The sequence below is a fragment of the Bos indicus genome, chromosome 2 (assembly GCF_029378745.1).
Source record: "Bos indicus isolate NIAB-ARS_2022 breed Sahiwal x Tharparkar chromosome 2, NIAB-ARS_B.indTharparkar_mat_pri_1.0, whole genome shotgun sequence".
NCBI lineage: Eukaryota > Metazoa > Chordata > Mammalia > Artiodactyla > Bovidae > Bos > Bos indicus.
In genome coordinates this window covers 15,072,507-15,092,855 of record NC_091761.1, presented here as the reverse complement: position 1 = coordinate 15,092,855, position 20,349 = coordinate 15,072,507, and the positions used below count along the sequence as shown (strand labels likewise).

Sequence of the window (20,349 nt, the reverse complement as noted above, 5' to 3'; positions counted from 1 at the left end):
GGGAATATTTATGTATTTATCAAAGGTTATTTATTTAATCATGGGACAATATAAGCAAATGTGAGGATCAAAGGCAGGGAAAAGAATAAATTGAACAGAGAGACTACTTAAATCCAGGGGACACTTTCAGATCCTGCTTGAATTCTCCTGTGAAGGGTTTGGCAACTGTTCACATTCCTTTTTCAATGTTTTTTGCTATCATTTCCATGATGCCATCCTACTCCCAGTCTCTTTGTGTTGCTAATTCTCTAGCCCCTCCTTCTCAGTGGTGCTGGAGGATCACTGATTTTGGCTTTGTTGGCTCTTTCTCACTCTCCCATATTTTCCCTGGATAATCTTACTCACAACTATGACCTCCCCTGGCCTGCCTCTACTGCTGATGCCAGATCATGCCTCTGAGCTCCACACCCATTCATCCAATGCCTATCACACATGAACTATTGGGTGCCTTGTCACTATCCACCAACGATACAACCATTAGATACCGAAGCCAACAACCTGGAGTTCGGCCTGCACCCTTCTCTCTTTCTTATCCCTGACATCAAATAAATTACCCAGCCTTATAATACGGCCACCAGATATACTTTTTATCCATCATACTACTCTATCTCTACGACTATTTCTCCGAACCAGGCACTCAATATCCTGCCTGAATCAATGGTCTTAACTGCTTTCTGGGATACTGGTGTCTGACTTTGCATTATTCGAATTCCTCTACCAAGATGTTTCCAGAGTGAGTTTTCTCACTTACACTTATGATAGCAGGGCTTTAGTAGTTCATTATAATCTTAAAATCTGAAGTCCTTAGTGCTCTTTCTTAGCAATTCCACTGAACTTTTGTCCATTGATTGCAGAATATTTATGGTTCCTTGGCCATACCATCCTCTCCTGAGCCTCTGTATCTTTTCACTTCAACCTACCTATGTGGTTAGCCCTTATTTATGTTATAAATCTCAGCTGTTTCCTAGGTAAAGCACCCCCGCCCCCCGCCTCTGTCTCCAGCTACAAAAACCTGAGTCCTCCAGTGGTCCTGGTGCCATTGCACCTGTGCTCACCACTATCATTGTCCATCTCCACACTCTCCTATAGGCTGCTTCAAGTGTCTGTATTTTCATCTTTGTGTCCCTAATGCAAAATACAGTGCCCGGAATGCTATTAGGTGACAAATGGATGTTTGCTGAGAATGCAGCAAGGTCCTGAAGGAAACAGCATGGGGATCAGACACAGGGAGAAGGGTTAGGCTTAGAAAGTAATTAAGATTTTTCTTTATCTTGAGCTAAGAAACTGTGAACAGATGCTGACATTAAGAAATTTTAATGTGGTGGGAGGGGAAATATAGAGAACTCATGGATGGCCAGAATAAAAACTGAGTTTGTAAATGGAAAGTGAGGGCTTTGAGGATGGGTTTGGGACCTTGTGAAGGGAACGGGAAAAGATTCAAAATAACTGTAATAAATGGGATGGAGAGTCAACCAGGAATGAGTAAAAAGGTTGACAAAGTGCTGAGTACCCTGCTGGGGTGGGATAACATATGGCAGAGAATAAATTAATTCTTTTCACTTAGGCAATGCCAGGATAGCCTTGAGCATCCACAGTTGAGGGCCAAGAAGCCCTAACCCATTTGATTGATAATTGAACTCTATACTTAAATTATCCAGATTGGCTGCTTCGATAGTCCTAAAACAGCAACCACTAACTACTTCATAATTCAGCATGTAATTGTGGTGCCTTTGTTGAAATATTAGATGAATAATTTATAACCTTCCCATTCATGTATTTATTTTCTTCCTAAAATGCTTGGTCTTCCTGGTACTTTGGCTGGCTGTCATGAGCCTTTGATAAGAAGAATAATTTTGTGTGGGAAAGATTATCCAAGATATAATTAAGTGGTGTTTTCATCTCTTTAAATCAGACACCCCCACTGTCACCTCCTCATCTTTCATTGCAATCTCTCAGGCCCATGAAAAAAATGTTGAAATTTATAGGAACTTATGAAGAAGGCTAATTTCCTGAAGAATTAAAATATATCTTCCTGAATTAATTATTAATTTAATTATCAGTTTTTCTTCATATTTCTCACAATAAGAAGTTACTTTCCCTACTTTGCATTTTAACTTGAAATAATAATGTTTCTTATTATAGTCGAAATATGAATAGTCCATTATGATTGTATGGTAAGACACTGTTTCTCAAGATGTGGTCTTAGAGTCACCTTCATGAGAATCAGCTGGGATGCTTGGTAGAAATGCAGGCTCTTAGGCCCCAACCATCCAAATCAGTATCCATGGGGACCAGGCCAGAGATATTCATTATTAAAAAGGCTATCAGTGGCTCGTATCAAACTAAAATCTAAGAATCCAAGAATCACTGTGGTTTAGAGTTTAGATTTGAAGTCAGACTAACCTGGTTCAAGTTTATCTATGGTTTACTAGCTGAATAACCTTTTAAGAGAAGACTTTCAACCTCTTCAAACTTCCTTCCTCATCGATAAGAAAGTAAAATAGTACCTACTCTGTAAGGTTGTTTTAAAAATAAAATGCAGTGATGCAGACCAATACATTACCTAGCACAAAGCCTGGTACACATGGACATGTGATGTTATTACTTTTTATAATATTATGATTGGGATATTTATAGACCATATCCCCAAAAAAGTTTCTATTTGGCAAAAAAAAAAAAAAAAAATGAACCGTTGCCAATGAATTCTAGACATTTTCTGAGTATGTACTGGTTAATGTCCAGAGTCTATTGTTTCTTTATGTCCCAAGAGTGCTGCTGACTGTGCCTAGGTCAGTAGTTTTCAGTTCTGTGAAGCCTGAAGTGGCCTGAAAGCTAGTGTAAAGTATAAGCCCCACATCTTTTGCATCAGTTACAAAGGTTACAAGCTATTTCCATTAGGTAAATGATAACTATATATTGAAGGACTTCCCTGATGGCTCAGATGGTAAAGTGTCTTCCTACAGTGCAGGAGACCTGGGTTCGATCCCTGGGTTGGGAAGATCCTCTGGAGAAGGAAATGGCACCCCACTCCAGTACTCTTGCCTGGAAAATCCCATGGACGGAGGAGCGTGTTTAGGCTATAGTTCATGGGGTCGCAAACAGTCGGACACGACTGAGCGACTACACATCACATCAAATGATAACTTACTTGAAGAGTTTTCAAGTGAAAACTTGTCTAGTGAATTTTTAGGCCCACAGGTGAAGAGTTATGACCAACTGCTTTGCATTTTAATAAATTGTACTCTATGAGACAGAAATCTGCCTTTCACACATGAGTCCCACCTGCCTTCTCAGTCATGGTAGGCAAATTGCAATCATATGTTCTATGCCTTCTCCCAACTGTGACTTCACTGGCCCTGATGGCATGTCTGTGTCTCAGAGCTACAAACCTGCTTCAGGAGAATGTACTTACTCCATCAAGGACATGCGTTTCTGATGACTGCGATGACTGACTGTCAGCAGCAAGCTAAATAGCACTGATGCACTCCATTTCATGTTTTCATGAAGTGGAGGCTTCCTCCTGAATCTCTAAATTCTCAGGTCAGTAAACCCCATTCAAATGGATTTACACTGAGAAATGAAGATGACCAAATATACCTTTATCAACATTCCAAGTAGAATTTACAAACGCAGTTGCAGGTATCAGCCATCACACCAGCAGCTGAGAATCCAGTCTTTCATGGAGATGACTGATCTGACACTACTTCTCTTCTGTACCTCCATCACGCTTCCAGGGTAAGAGCTGGAGGTGTTTCCTGACCAAAAGTGCCCTCCTATCAGTTAGGAAGGCTATTAACTGTGAGTAACAGAATATTAGGCTAACACTAACTTACTGCAGAGAGGCATTTAATAATTTTGCAGAATCAGCAGTCTGGAGAAGGTGGATAGGTTCAGTGCAAAACTACCAAAATCTGAACATTCATGGTTCATGTTTATCTTTCCAGTTCTCCTGGCTTTTCTCTTGTGGTTATCAGATGGCTGTCACAGCATCAAGCTTCCCAATAAACAGAAAGGGGCGGAAGCAAAGTTCCATGTCCTCTTGAGGCTGGCTTTCGAGGAAGGGAAGTGTCTGAGCAGACTTGTTATCCTGATGAACCAGACTGTGTCACAGGCTTCCCCCTGAATCTCTCCTGGTTGAAGGAGGATGGAGTCATCATGATCTTAGATTAGTCAAAATTGACTCCCTGAAGCCAAACAAGGACCTTAGCTTCTGCAGTATGGGGGACACTCCCTATTGCTTGAATAATCCAGGGTTCTGTTAGCAGATAAGAACGGAGATCACAGTTGGATAGACTGTGTGTGCACACACGTGCACTCAATTGTTCAGTCATGTCCAACTCTTTGCGACCACACAAGACTGTGGCCTGCCAGGCTCCTCTGTCCATGGGATTCTCCAGGCAAGAATATTGGAGCAGGTTGACATTTCCTTCTTCAGGGGATCTTCTTGACCCAGGGATCAAACCCAAGTCTCCTGAGTCTCCTGCGTTGCAGGTGGTTTCTTTACTGCTGAGCCTCCAGGGAAGCCAGACCGTGAGCAGTGTGTAACTGCACTGCTTTTCTTACCCCCAAAAGAGTAAGTCTAACAACACTTGTCCATTTTTACAATGCTGATATTAGGAATATATGCCTCACTGATGTCACCGAGTCTGGGGACGAGGGATTGTATGCTTTATACACTAAACATTCTAATTACTAGTTCAGTCTTCCAGTCATATTCTTCTGCTAGCCTCCTTGGGGTCTCAATGAGTTTGTCTTTATTCAGTAAAATCTTCTTAAATGTCAGGTAACTGATATTTCCCAGCAGATTAAAATTTTCCTGTGCTTAATTTTTTCCCAAAGTCAGTAATAAAGACAAAAGAGGAGACATATTTACTTGGGCCTGTAGGCCACTTCCTGCAGGTTAGTTTTTTGTCAAATAAATGACTCATGTACATTGACATGGGTACATATTAATGCATATTATATTTTGTTCTAGCATCTTGATTAAAAAGATGCTTCATGACTTCAGTCATGCTTCATGACTGCTTCATGTTAGCTATGAAGCAGTCATTCATCTTATAGAGGCAAAATGCATTCATTATATTAAGACTTAGGAAGCATTTTGCACAAAACAGAACAATAGCATTCATTCAGGAAAAACATAGAGCCTGGTGCTGAAATACATCATTTTTCTATTTTCCCCTTATTAAGTTACGATTCTGTATGTACACAGTATCTTGATCTGCTTAAATTACGTGGATTCTAGGCTTCTTTGTAAATTTCAAGTCTGCATTATGCATGTTTTAATGAAGAATGAACTACGATTCCCAGGAAAAGCTCTGGTTCAGCCTTGTCGCACTTCCAGATGTGCACCTGGTCCTTTATTCTGTCTCACATAAAAAGCTGGTGGGTCTCTTTCTGCCGGCCCCTTGTTAATGATTCAAGGTACAATAAGATATATGCATATATATGTATCTGTACATGTATACACACACATACACAAAGAGTAGAATCGTAATCATGATAATGCGGCAAAATAGCTTAAAAATGGAAAATAGACCAGGAGCCTCGCTGCTGCAATGCGAACAGTGTGTGTTTCTCTTTAATTTGCTGTTGTCTTGGAACCTAGCTGTTTATGCAGTGCTCTCACCTTCTGTTGCTTGTCTAAGTGCCAACTTCTTTCCCAAAGGTGTTCAGTGACTAATGCTTTGGTTACAAGCCAGAATATTTTATAAATGTCTATTTCTAGGCAGCTCTTCTACAAGTCTTAATTAAACTTTAATGTCAAGCTGAAGTTTACTTTTGGAACTTCTTCGGTTCCTTTAGTTGTACTATGGTTCTGGAGAAGTGGAGGGGTTGTGGGACAGCCGTGTTTGTGCACATCTCCCCCCTGCCCTTAAGCACAAAGCCACCAAGCAGATGTGTGCTAACGTAACACAAAGGTTTGCAGCACAAGAATGAGCAAGTCACAGCCATCGCCTCACATGCTGGGAGAAAGAGCACACTGCCACTGAGTCAGATTCTGCCCTGAAATCTACCTGAGCTCTAGAAGAGTTTCTGCCTTGCTAGTTATCATTCATCCTTCCAGAAACATCCAACTTCTCAGACCCAGGGGTCAGAGCTAGAAATGCTGCCTAGGAACATTTTAATTCCTTTCTCCTCAATGTCATTACTATCAGACAAGGAATTATGAGGTCTGGGGGGTCATTTCCTCTAAGACAGCATCCGGTGCTATCTGAAATAATGAAGCTTCTGTTACTGTCAAAGTACTACAGATTTTAAATATAGCAATATGTGGTATGCTTATTTTGAAATAATTATGCTCTTCAGTCAGACTGCTCAATGACAGAGCCAGCAAACTTTTTACATGAAGGGACAGACAGTAAATATTTTAGGCTTTGTGGGACAGAGATCTGTCTCAACTGCTCAACTCTGCTGTCAGAGTGCACAAGTGGCCACAGATGAGTGGGCATGGCAATGTTCCAATAAACCTGTATTTGCATGACCGGGCAGCAGTCCAAACTTGGCCTTCAGGCAGCAGTTTCTGAACCCCTACTCTATGCAACACTTGCTTTTTATATGAGAATCCTGTAGGATATTTTTATTTTTTATTATTTAAACATAGTTATTTATACTGTATTTTCTTTTTTCCCCACTTTATTTTTTTGGAGGCTAATTACTGTACAGTATTGTAGTGGTTTTTGCCATACATTGACATGAATCCACCACAGGTGTACATATGTTCCCCATCCTGAACCCCCCTCCCACCTCCCTCCCCATCCCATTCCTCTGGGTCATCTCAGAGCACTAGCCCCGAGCACCCTGTTTCATGCATCGAACCTGGACTGGTGTATTTTCTAAATGTAACTTGTTAGTAAAATTTCAACTGGTTGTCAGAATTAGCCTGATTTCAAGGTTTTTTTTCAGGAATTAGTCCTGGGTTAGGGGTCTGCTCATAGATAGACAGACTGATGGACACAGCGTAATTACGTATATATGTTTACTGGAAAACTACAGAAGCTCCAAACTGGAATTGCCAAATTCCCAATGAGAGTTGAAAAGATAAATCAAATATAGCATATTTATAAACATTAGTATGCACACTAGTTAGAAGAAACACTTTACAACTCTATGCATCAATATAGATTAATCTTAAGCACAAAATTTTGAATACAGAAATGTCAGATCCTGAAAGGTTACATAGTGACTCTGTTTATATGAAGTATAAAACTGAGCAAAGCGAGTCTAGACTACTAAAAGCAAGATAGTGGGTGGTGGCAATCATTGGAAGGGGGCACAAAGGTGTTTCTTTGATGCTGGCGTTATGTTTTTCTCAATGTGGGTGCTGCTTTCACACATGTATTCAGTTTATAAAAAGGTACTGAGTGCTCCATTTAGGTTGTGTGCATTTCTCCTTATGTGTGTTCTACCTTGATAAGAAAGTTTAAAGTGGTAAAACAACTAGGATAAGAGGGGAAGAACTTTTAGGAATTGGGTGAAACGTCTGATTTCTTAAAGATATTAGAGGTATAAAAGTAGGGACATGTGTCCAAAAATTATAATTTATAATCCTGAGGTTAATAATATTTTGCTTCTTAACAACTGTACTCTTTCCAGTATCAATGTTGCCATCAATTTATTGGTCAGCTCAATAGCTGTGTTGTCGCTAAAACATGAGGTTGTGTGGGTGGGGTACAGAACATATGAATGTGGTAGTAATAGATGTTTACTTTATCTTAATGAAACATTTGGAATTTGCATTCCATCACTAAGCAGATAAGCATGGCTGTAATTTCATAGAATGTATATAGTTCATGAAATTTTAACAGTCACTTATCCAATAGTTCCTCAATGTTCCAGAACTTTCTTTAGTGTTCAGATCAGATCAGTCGCTCAGCCCTTTTTCCGGTTACTGCACTTACGTACCACACATATACTCTGAACACTAATTGTGTTGCTAGCCTTGGAGAAAATAGTGATAATCATGACCCAGAACATTCTCCAAGAAGACTTATACTAGTGGTGAGAAAAAACCAGACAGTGTGAACTTCCTGGTTTCTAGGGCTGCCCAGTGTGCGGGATAGTTGGAGAAACCACTTTCATTAGGGAGGAGGCAATGCTGGGTGAGGGCACTTAGCAATGAGGATCAACTGGAAGAACTTCTGAGAACTCTGAACATTGACACTGAGGCCACAACGGGCACTCACCTGTCCGTTTGGGTGTGCAGCAATGTTCTCGTTCTGATTCACAGGATGCTGAAGCATTTTTGCAGTTTTTGTAATTTTGCCCATCGATTAGCAGAGGTGACCAGTCTGCCATAAGAAATTAATTCTAATCCGACAGATTTTAGTGGCACCCGGTTGCTGGCCACAGCGGCCCCTTCCCACGTTGTGCTCACATCCCTCAGGACGGCTTCTATTTTGGTGGAAATAGTCTGTTCTTCTTCCTCAGTTTTCCCCATGTCCCCCTGTGGCTTGGGAAACAGCTAATTCAGTGTCTATTTAAGGATCAAGAAAGAAAATGAAAAAAATCTTTTAGGAAAATATTCTGAAATAATGAGAAAAATATGTAAAATGATAGAAGCAGGAAGTTAAACAGAAAAACAGAAAGCAGTCTAGTTTAATTATAACTAAAATTTAAAACTTTTCTTGTGTAATAATTAACTAAATTTATCTGAAACCTGGGATATTGAGTTCTTTTTAACATAGATTTTTATCTACTTGCATGGGGTCATCTCCTATGGTTGTATTTCCAAGTTAATATTTTATTTCAGGATAAATAAATGAAGAGATGGATTTTTAGTTCCCAAACAAAAACTAAATAATATTATTTCATTTTTAGACCACATGAAAATAAGACCTATCTTGCTGTTGGAAGTATGAAGACATTGATGTTGAACGTGTCTTTATATAATGCTGGAGATGACGCATATGAGACAACTCTGCATATCAAACTCCCCACCGGTCTTTACTTCATTAAGATTTTAGATCTGGTAAATATCAAACATATTTTTGGTCATCTGATGCAAACAGCTGACTCATTGGAAAAGTCCCTGATGCTAGGAAAGACTGAGGGCAGAAGGAGAAGAGGGCATCAGAGGCTGAGATGGCTGGATGGCATCACTGATGCAATGGACATGAACTTGGGAAAACTTTGGGAGATGGTGACGGGTGGGGAGGCCTGATGTGCTGCACTCCATGGGGCTGCAAAGAGTCAGACATGACTGAGTGACTGAACAACAAGTATCAAAAGCTATAATAGCATGATACTACATATTTTACTTAATTTTTTAAAGAATTTAAATTCAATGAATGACTATCTGTTTGAGGTATAAATATTTGAGGTTCGAGTCTTAATATTCACACTTAGCACTCAGGTTTCCAGTGTTGTTACTTTCTCTGTGCTCCTAAACAAAATGGTGAGTTTCTTGGGATATGACTGAGATCAGGAGAGTCAGCTTCCTGCTTCCAAATGCTACTATGGGACAGAAGTGACTGTCCAGTTATGCAAGCAAGCTGCCAGGTGCCACTGCTTTCCTCCCTGGTACATCCTCACCTGGGGCTGTGATGCTGCTCCTCGAGGTCGGGGTCCGGACATGGGCAATACTGGTCTTCCATGCCGGGCTCCTGCAGATACTGCTCTGCGTTTTAGGTTCACATATACTGTCTCAATCCCACAGAACTTCCAAAAAGCTAGAACCAGTGTCAGATTCCAAAATACCAGTGTCATCCAGCTTTCACGCAAGTTTCTCTTTTCCTGAAGGAGTCTGGAGCATCTAGAAAGCTTTTTTTCCCCCTTTTTACCATTGTGCCTTAGTCATGAGCACTTAAATCCATCAATGAGGTATTAGTAATGTTGAATTCGAAAGAGCAATGTTTCAATCACTTTCTTCTTGGATATTTCTCTGCCTCTTAGAAAATTTACCCATCTCTCACCCAGAGACTTTCTTCACACTAACGGCATTTAGAAAGTGTTCTGACCTCTCACAGATATCTACTACCCACTTCCACTAGAGCCTTGGGGGCCCATCTGCAGTGGTGAGAGGAAAAACTCAGCTACTGAGGGAAACATGCACCTGTGAGTGTACATAAGTGTGTATTTCCCCAAACATTTGAATATATGTATCCTCGTGATTCGGAGAAGGCAATGGCACCCCACTCCAGTACTCTTGCCTGGAAAATCCCATGGGCGGAGGAGCCTGGTAGGCTGCAGTCCATAGGGTCGCGAAGAGTCGGACACGACTGAGCGACTTCACTTTCACTTCTCACTTTCATGCATTGGAGAAGGAAATGGCAACCCACTCCAGTATTCTTGCCTGGAGAATCCCAGGGATGGGGGAGCCTGGTGGGCTGCCATCGATGGGGTCGCACAGAGTCGGACACGACTGATGCGACTTAGCAGCAGCAGCAGCAGCAGCATCGTGATTTCAGTGTTTATAATTAAATACCTTTATCACATTCTCACATCCCAGACAGAAGAGGGTCAATGAAATGCAGACCGTAGGAATTCCTTAATAATTTTTCAAGGAACCCTGAGTTAAACAGTGAACACAGAAACATGGCTGAAAGCTATAAGTCCAGGAAATATTCTCTGGAGAATTTATGTGAACTTTAACTATAAACTTATACACATGTTTATGTAATTTAATTCCTCCTGATTTATTCCAAAATTAAATAGAAAATAGTCTTCCAAGGAAGTACATTCTCTGGGGATGATTTTCTTTTCAAAACCCATCCTTAAAATATGTGACAGACTTCTTGTCCCCTTCTACCTAAACCAGTTGTATCATTTTTCCTTTTAGGAAGAGAAACAAATAAACTGTGAAGTAACAGACAGCTCCGGCATAGTGAGACTTGACTGCAGGGTTGGTTATATATATGTAGATCATCTATCAAAGGTAAGCATTTATAGTTTTTGTTACTCACAGGAATATAAAGTATTTTCTGTTTTCTGTATCTGTGCTGCATACAAATAATTTGTTGTTATTTACTAAGTAGCTAAGTGAAGTCAAACCAAAACTAACTGGGTTTGAGATCTTTGAGATTTTTCTATTCTTGGCAATGTTCACTGTTTAAAAAAATAAAAAAATAAAAAAGCAGGGGCACCTGTTTATGTCAGGATGGGCATGTGAATGCTCAGTCAGAATTCTGCTCCCCAGTCTCACACTTCCCAACACTCCCCGCCAGCCCACCCCAGGTGATTCTATCTGCCAGGCATGTTACCTCTGCTACACAAAAAGGTGTTTCTGGCAAGAGTCCACACTCAGGTTGTTAAAGCATCTTGAGTTTTTGTCGTTCTGGACCTGCCTCTCTTTACATTCAGAGGAGGCTTTGTCTCTGCACGTCACTTGTGGGAATGCTGCCGCTTTAACATTGCCACAGACCCCACAGCTGCCCCGCAGCTCTGTCTTGAGGGGTAGCCTGTGCTTCTAGAACAGCATCTCAAAGCTGCATTTCACAGATTGTAAACAATAAGAAAAACTAAAATTCAGATTGTAAAAAAAAAAAAAAATGTTTTTGATTATTTTTAAAATGGGCGTTCCCTGTCTGTGTTTTTCAGACAGATGTTAGCTTTCTTCTGGATGCCAGCTCACTCAGCAGAGCAGACGAGGATCTCAACATCACAGTACATGCCGCCTGGTACTTTTCATTATGAAAAAACAACTGTGTTAGATGAATCCCTCACTTTTGGGGAGAGAAACAGGGGTCACTTTAGGGGAAACATGGGCTATGTTCCATTATCTGCAGGAGAAAACTTCTCTTATGTGATCTGTTAAAACAAAAAACCTTCTAACCTAAAGCTTTATAGCATAGAGATAAATAGTAAAATAGCAGCGTAGATAATGACAGCAAGTTTCTGCCAGCTCTGACATAAAATTTTTTTACTGTTACATCTGCTTTTATTCTAACTCTTCAAAAAGCATATTTTAAACCAACCTCCAAGTACATGGGTGTGATTAGTTTGCTCTGATGAGAATTTTCGTGCTGACTGGATTCTAAGAGTCTCTTCTGTTTGCTTTTGTAGTGAAAATGAAGGGGAAACAGGCGATGTGAAGCGTAATAAGGTGACTGTGACAATACCTCTTAAGTATGAAGTCATGCTAACAGTTCATGGGTGAGTAGACATGAAAGCCTGCTGTAAAATTCTGAGCTGATTTTGAGTTCTGTTGCTTCTTAAATTATTGGTCAAAAACAGGTTTAAGGTTTCTTATGAAAAGAGCATGCGCTGTTTCTCTTAACAACCTCGGTGTTGGCAGCCCATCGCTTAGCTGTTTGTGATTTTATCTCACTCTGTAGTCATCACTGAGACCACCTTATATTAATGTCCTGGGGGAGGATATTTGTTCCTGGAAGAGTCCACCAAACCTGTAGCAGGCCACATTCAGCCTTTTTAGCTATACACTGCACAGGCCAGGGCCCAGAGTGCTGGCGTGCACTTTGTAAGGCTCTGCCCAGTGGCCATGGCAAGTGTGAGGTTTAGAGAAGTGAAAGCTTGGCCACGTCTCTCTTGTCCCAGCCCTGCACCTACCTGTGTGGCAGCTGAACTGATACAGGAGAGCTGGCTCCCTTGTCCACTCTCTACAGCTGTGAGTTACAGAGTTCCTCCCCTACAGCCCCAGGGCCAGCATTCACTGACTCCTCACAACCTTAGTAATTCTTGGAGTGGACCCTTCTCTGATTCAGGAAGGAGATGTGAGGAGAAAGAATTTTTAAAATAGTATTGAGAAAATCTTTCATAATTTTACTGGAAAATATTAAGCCGATTAATCTTAGTTTAAAGCACATTCTTAAAGCAATAGATGATATGAGATACAGAATGAATAGATGGGCTTTTCTAATTGCTCTAAATGTAAATCGCCTCCAGTCATTTTTAATCAGCCATAATGATGGCACACAGGTATATAAAAATAAAACAATGGGACCAAGTCTCCAGTTAAATAAATCAAGCAGGGGGGAAAGGAAGCCCTATGAAGGCAGGACTGAGGAGCAGAGAGAAGCCGATGCCATCTTTCTTGGATTCGAATGCGTATCTCGCCTCCTTGATTTTGTTACGATGAGTGTGTCGTTCCGGTTTTCGATTAAACACATCTTGTTATTTTGAGCAACGAATGCTCTGCAGCTATGAAGCTGCCTCAATCTACAGCATTTGGATATATCTCTTTGCTGTGAAAAAGAGCCTCTAACGTATTACCTCATGCGTGTGTGCTAAGTCGCTTCTATCATGTCCAGCTCTTTGCGACCCCATGGACTGTAACCCGCCAGGCTCCTCTGTCCATGGGATTCTCCAGGCAAGAACACTGGAGTGGGTTGCCATGCCCTCCTCCAGGGGACCTTCCCGACCCAGGGTACGAACCCACGTCTCCTACAGCTCCTGTGCTGCAGGCAGATTCTTTACTGCTGAGCCACCAAGAAGCCCATATTACCTCATATTAGTTGCCAAATATGCACAACTTGGGGAATCGGGATTTCCCTAGAAAAATTCCTTGAACTTCATTACCAACCATGCATATGTTTCATCTCAGGTAAAAGAGTAACAACCTTGTATTTTAACAAAAACTTGCCCTACTTATTGGTGTTTGAATTGTTCCCCAGACTTGGGGTTCATTACAAATAGCCAGCAGGAATTGGTGGATGGTGAGAAGTAATTAAAAAATCTGTCAGATACATTGAAGTATAAGTGGATATTGGAGCCTGAGGGCAAAGCTAAGAATTTATCTCATATTTTTCAAGTTTGCATGAATCATTTGAGGGCTGAGAGAGAAGGAACGGTCACTAGAGTGAGCTGGCAGTGTTGGGAAGGAAGTAGAGGCTATTGGTGGGAAGAGAAATTGTCACTCAAACTAGAGCCCACAGCTTTCCACTAGCGCCACCTGGGAAATTCATTACATTTTCACAAAAATTCTTATCTTAACAAGAAAGTGTTCTCACCTTTATCAAAAGTATTCCTTGGTACTTAGAGGCGTCTGTACTCTGAATTATGTCATATTTAAGAGATACGCTATATTCAGACTGTAGAGAAAGGTTTTTCAAGTACCTCATCAAATAAGACAGTTGAATTAAATCTGAATTCTTTTCCGTCAGGTTTGTAAGTCCAGCCTCATTTATGTATGGACCAAAGGAGGAAGATGGGTTTGAAATGTGCACGACAGAGAAAATGAACTTCACTTTCCACGTAAGATGACTGTGTGCATATTTTGTATTCATATTGTGCAAGAACTGTTACTGAGGCACTGCTCCAGAGGACATCATATGCGTGTGATGTCCCTCAGGTTCGGGAGGCCACAGCTGGCTGAGGGCGGGGAGAGAGCTGCTCCAAGGCTCATGCCCTCGCTTCATGGGCCCCTTCTCTCCCATTCGTCCTGTCCCTGTTACTGAGCCCACACTCCTTATAGTACAAGTGGGAACAGGTGATGCCTGAAATAGGCAAAGTTATGGGAGGAGCTGAATATGCTTGAGATACATGCAGAAATCAGAATAGGTCAAGAGGAAGGCATCTTTTGGTGCCAATCAGTGAAACTTGGTCCCAGCTTTATACAAATCCTAACATTACCAAGCGAAGATTTTACCTCTGCATCTCCACTTAATGTCCACTTGGTCAGCCTTATAGGCCACTGGTATATGCCTCTGTGACAAGTGATATATCATTTAGTAAATCTTTTTAAAAGTAGAGAATATTATCATCATCCAGAAGTATTAACATACTAATATATAAGCTATAAATTCATTAACAATTTTTTAATGTCAAACTGAAATTTTTGTTACAGCATGGATGTTGATAATGAGCAAGTAATTGGAGACAATGTCCAAAAAAATTTTTTTCAATCAAAAGCACTACTCAGACATTCTCAGAGCTATATAAAAATCTATAGAATGTGAGTCTGGATTAGGCACATTATGATAATTGTAAGGCAGTGCTTTTTAAAAGGTGTATCAGAATCACTTGAGATGTTTATCCAAAACGCAAACTCCTGGGCCTCTGCCCCAAATCTGTGGAAGAAGGGTGACCTCAGAATGCTCTTGAGTCTATACTCAGGTTATTGTATTGTTATACTAGAATACACTAGTATTGGGGAAATGTAGTCTTCTACTTTTAAGTCCCCAAGAATGCTCTTGTCACAGTCCAATGGGGGTCTGTGTTCTGATAAACAGAAATTGAGTTGGACTCTAGAAGGCCTATTTATTTACAAATAATAGTTTAAAAGTATTTTCTAGTTAAATTACAGTGGAGGGACTGGGCCTAGAGATGCTTTCAGTCTGTAGGCTTGATGAGTTGTTCAAGCATGAAGATGTTCTCGGAAGTCTAAATGTGATTAGATGAACACGAATAAAGTATATTGCAGGAGAGCTTGGTGATTTTCTGGCATCAGGAAGACCTTGTCTAAAGGTCTGGATAGTGCTGGGCCCCATGGCTGACACTGCCTTTTACAGCTGCCCTGTGCTTCCAAGACTGGCAGTTACCACCTGTCCCAAAGCCAGGCATACTCCCGCTTAATCTATGTGTCTGCATTCAGAATACTATTGCAAGACTTTGAGCCATGGTGTTTCAGTTAGATTTTATAGCACATCTCTTTCCTAACTTATTGTGTTGGTTTTATAGTTTTCAGGAGGCAGTTCAGTTGCTCAGTTGTGTTGGACTCTTTGCGACCCCACAGACCGTAGCACACCAGGCTTCGTGTCCATCACCAACTGTTGGAGCTTACTCAAATTCACCACTGAATCAGTGATGCCATCCAAGCATCTCATCCTCTATCATCCCCTTCCAATCCTGCCTTCAATCCTTTCCAGCATCAGTGTCATTTCCAATGAGTCAGTTCTTCACATCAGGTGGCCAAAGTATTGGAGTTTCAGCTTCAGTGACATCAGTCCTTTCAATGACTATTCAGGACTGATTTCCTTTAGGACTGACTGGTTTGATCTCCTTGCAGTCCAAGGGACTCTCAAGAGTCTTCTCCAACACCACAGTTCAAAAGCATCAATTCTTTGGCGCTCAGCTTTCTTTATAGTCCAACTCTCACATCCATACATGACTACTGGAAAAACCATAGCTTTGACTAGAAGGACTTTTGTTGTCAAAGTAATGTCTCTGCTTTTGAATATGCTGTCTAGGTTGGTCATAGCTTTTCTTCCAAGGAGCAAGTGTCTTTTAATTTCATGGCTGCAGTGACCATCTGCAGTGATTTTGGAGCCCAAGAAAATAAAAGTCTCTCACTGTTTCCATTGTTTCCTCATCTATTTGCCATGAAATGATGGGACCAGAGGCCATGATCTGTTTTCTGAATGCTGAGTTTAAGCCAACTTTTCACTCTCTTCTTTCACTTTCATCAAGAGGCTCTTTAGTGTTTTGCTTTTTGCCATAAGGGTGGTGTTATCTGCATATATGAGCTTATTGATATTTCTCCCAGCAATCTTGATTCCTGTTTGTGCTTCATCCAGCCTGCCATTTCACCTGATGTACTCTGCATATAAGTTAAATAAGCAGGGTGACAATATACAGCCTTGATGTACTCCTTTCCCAATTTGGAACCAGTCTGTTGTTCCATGTCCAATTCTAACTGTTGCTTCTTGACCTGCATACAGACTTCTCAGGAGGTAGGTCAGATGGTCTAGTATTACCATCTCTTTCAGAATTTTCCAGTTTGTTGTGATCCACACAGTCAAAGGCTTTCAGTTCAGTTCAGTTGCTCAGTCTTGTCCAACTCTGCGACCCCATGAACTGCAGCACACCAGCCTCCCTGTCCATCACCAGCTCCCGGAGTTTACCCAAACTCATGTCCATTGAGTCAGTGATGCCATCTAACCATCTCATCCTCTGTTGTTCCCTGCTCCTCCTGCCTTCAATCTTTCCCAACATCAAGGTCTTTTCAAATGAGTCAGCTCTTCGCATTAGGTGGCCAAAATATTGGAGTTTGAGCTTTAACATCAGTCCTTCCAATGAACACACAGGACTGATCTCCTTTAGGATGGACTGGTTGGATCTTCAGTCCAAGGGACTCTCAAGAGTCTTCTCCAACACCACAGTTCAAAAGCATCAATTCTTTGGTACTCAGCTTTCTTTATAGTCCAATTCTCACACCCATACATGACTACTGGAAAAACCATAGCCTTGACTAGATGGACCTTTGTTGATAAAGTAATGTCTCTGCTTTTTAATATGCTGTCTAGGTTGGTCATAACTTTCCTTCCAAGGAGTAAGCGTCTTTTAATTTCATGCCTGCAATCACCATCTACAGTGATTTTGGAGCCCCCCCAAAATAAAGTCAGCCACTGTTTGCCCATCTATTTGGGAAGTGAAGTGATGGGACCGTATGCCATGATCTTAGTTTTCTGAATGTTGAGCTTTAAGCCAACTTTTCACTCTCCTCTTTCATTTTCATCACGAGGCTCTTTAGTTCCTCTTCACTTTCTGCCATAAGGGTGGTGTCATCTGAATATCTGAGGTTATTGATATTTCTCCCAGCAATCTTGATTCAGCTTGTGCTTCCTCCAGCCCAGCATTTCTCATGATGTGCTCTGCATATAAGTTAAATAAGCAGGATGACAATATACAGCCTTGATGTACTCCTTTTCCTATTTGGAACTAGTCTGTTGTTCCATGTCATAGTCAATAAAGCAGATGTTTTTCTGGAAGTCTCTTGCTTTGGAATTTTGATCTCTGGTTCCTCTGACTTTTCTAAATCCAGCTTAAACATCTGGAAGTTCATGATTTACATACTGTTGAAGCCTGGCTTGGAGAATTTTGAGCATTACTTTACTAGCATGTGAAATGAGTGCAATTGTGTGGTAGTATGAACATTCTTTGGTATTGCCTTTCTTTGGGCTTGGAATGAAAACTGACCTTTTACAGTCCTGTGGCCACTGCTGAGTTTTCCAAATTTGCTGGCATATTGAGGGCAGCACTTTCACAGCATCATCTTTTAGGTTTTGATATAGCTCAACTGGAATTCCATCACCTCCACTAGCTTTGTTCATAGTGATGCTTCCTAAGGCCCACTTGACTTCACCAGGATGTCTGGCTCTAGGTGAATGATCACACCATCGTGGTTATCTGGGTCATGAAGATCTTTTTTGTATAGTTCTTCTGTGTATTCTTGCCACCTCTTCTTAATATCTTCTGCTTCTGTTAGGTCCATACTGTTTCTGTCCTTTATTGTGCCCATCTTTGCATGAAATGTTCCCTTGTTATCTCTAATTTTCTTAAAGAGATCTGTAATCTTTCCCATTCTATTATTTTCCTCTATTGCTTTGCATTGATCACTATTTTGGCTCAATTTTCTTCTTCAGGGTTCTGCAATCCCCAGATTTATCAATGACAATGATAAATTGTTTTATCATTTATCAAGAATTTGATATTTGTATTTATATTATATTTCTATATCATGTTATCAAATATTATCAAATAACTACTAAGATATATATTTATATTTAACATGATCAAGAATCATGACATTTATCATTTATGAAGAAATAGCTTCCCTTTATGCATATTATTAAAAACCTGTTTTATTTTTTCTAAAACCTAATTAAACCTACCCTTTTCTAATTTTCTGAGTTCTTCCACATTATAATTACCCTGAACTTAAATATATTTTCACTCATTGCTGATGATTATTCTCTCAGCACAGAGTGACTGTATGAAAACAACGTATTATTTAGAAATAGAATACCTAGGTTTCGGTCCCACTTCTTGCCATTTTTTGACTGTCATCTTGGATACAACAATAATCCCTCTTAGCATCTTCCTGAGTTGGTGAATCATAAAGTGTTAGCCCGCCTCATGGAGTAGTTATAAGGAGAACTGATCACGTTTTCTTAGATCAGTAATGTGCCAGGTACAGTCTTGAACAACAGAGATTTGAACTGCACTGGTCCACTTAGATGTGGATTTTTGTCAATAGTAAATGCTACAGTTTAGAACCAACCGCTGGTTGGTTGACTCTGTGACTACAGAGAAATCATGTACATAGAGGGCTGCCTGTAAGTTACACTTGGAGTTTCAACTGCACTGAGGCTCAGTGACCCTGACCCCCTGAACTGTATATCATCGATGTCTTTTTCTTCAGACTATTTCTGCAATAAACCATCAGTGCAAACGTTTTGTTCTAATCACCAAAAGGAAAGGGCTAGGAATAATAACCAGTTATATTATTAGCAAACATTTTAAAGTTCTGATAGTGGATATTCTATCTCCCTTTGCTGTGCAGGTACCAACTACACACCCCTACCCTTATAAATGTTGCATGAAATACACGGGTTCACCTGAGAAGCTCATTGGTATCCGTACTTTTATAAAACGTGTTTTTTGAGTGTTTAAAACTTTTTCCTTATCAGGTCATCAACACCGGCCAAAGCATGGCTCCAAATATTGGTGTGGAAATAATGATACCAAATTCTTTTAGTCCCCGAACCGATAAGCTGTTCAACATTTTGGATGTCCAGGTAAAAATGGTGTTCCTTCCTTTCTTCTAAGTCATATTGCTAAAATGGAGGGTTGTTACCCTACTTCAGTCACACTTGGTCTCAGCTATGAATTCACCATGCGTTTGTTTTGTACACTTTGATTATTGCATTACAACTGTGTGATTACAGTGGAATCTCTACATGTGACGATAACAAAATTATGCTCTATCTTTTGGTAGATGTTCTTTGATTGGATTCTCCATAAAGCTTGGGACCAATGTTGAAAAATCAGTACTTCAGCCTTTTATTATCAAATAACTACTAAGAATCAATATTCTTATGTTGATTCTATCTGAATTATTTTTACCTTCCCAGTTTTAAGACAAGCAATCAGCAAATAAATCCACTCAGTAGATTTGAGAGGTAATCCTTAAAAATCCTACTTGAATTCCAGATTGAGATGGAAGGGCAGGCTGCTGTAACACTTGACTGTGTGTCTAGAGCCAAAGACATGTTCAGTTTCATGCTAATGTTCAGTTTTCATACTGCCCTAATTTTTTTAAGGTTCAGGCCCTTTGATAAATTTAGGACTATATCAAGCCTCTAAAATTTTTCTGAGTTTTATTGCATTTTTTTAACCACAAAGATTTAACCTCTCCCAAATCTGTCAAAAAATATTTTCATATAATTTTAGAAGTATTTGATATATTTCTGAAAAGGTCAGCTGTGAAAGGTAAGTTTTAAAGCCAGGTAGCTGTTGTTCTTGCCAATATACCGGGTAAGAGTTTTCTTGCTTTCTGTCTTTGTAGACTACTGCTGGAGAATGCCATTTTAAGAATTATCAAAGAAAGTGTGCATTGGACCAGAAAAAAGGCACAATGGAGACCCTCAAAGATATATTCAGATTTCTGTCAAAGACTGATAAGAGGCTCCTGGTAAGTTTAAGTGTCTTGCTTTCCAACGTCCAGGACTG

General features: G+C 40.3%; 1 protein-coding gene across 1 annotated transcript in view; it reads left to right on the top strand.

The window, feature by feature from the left end:
- Window positions 1–20,349, top strand: part of ITGA4 (integrin subunit alpha 4) — a 96,422-nt gene that overhangs the window by 67,923 nt on the left and 8,150 nt on the right. The window contains exons 18-24 of the mRNA XM_019969847.2: window positions 8,821–8,971; window positions 10,781–10,876; window positions 11,539–11,618; window positions 12,004–12,093; window positions 14,061–14,151; window positions 19,308–19,415; window positions 20,186–20,311. Coding sequence (XP_019825406.2) covers window positions 8,821–8,971; window positions 10,781–10,876; window positions 11,539–11,618; window positions 12,004–12,093; window positions 14,061–14,151; window positions 19,308–19,415; window positions 20,186–20,311 — 742 coding nt within the window. The remainder of the gene's footprint in view (window positions 1–8,820; window positions 8,972–10,780; window positions 10,877–11,538; window positions 11,619–12,003; window positions 12,094–14,060; window positions 14,152–19,307; window positions 19,416–20,185; window positions 20,312–20,349) is intronic.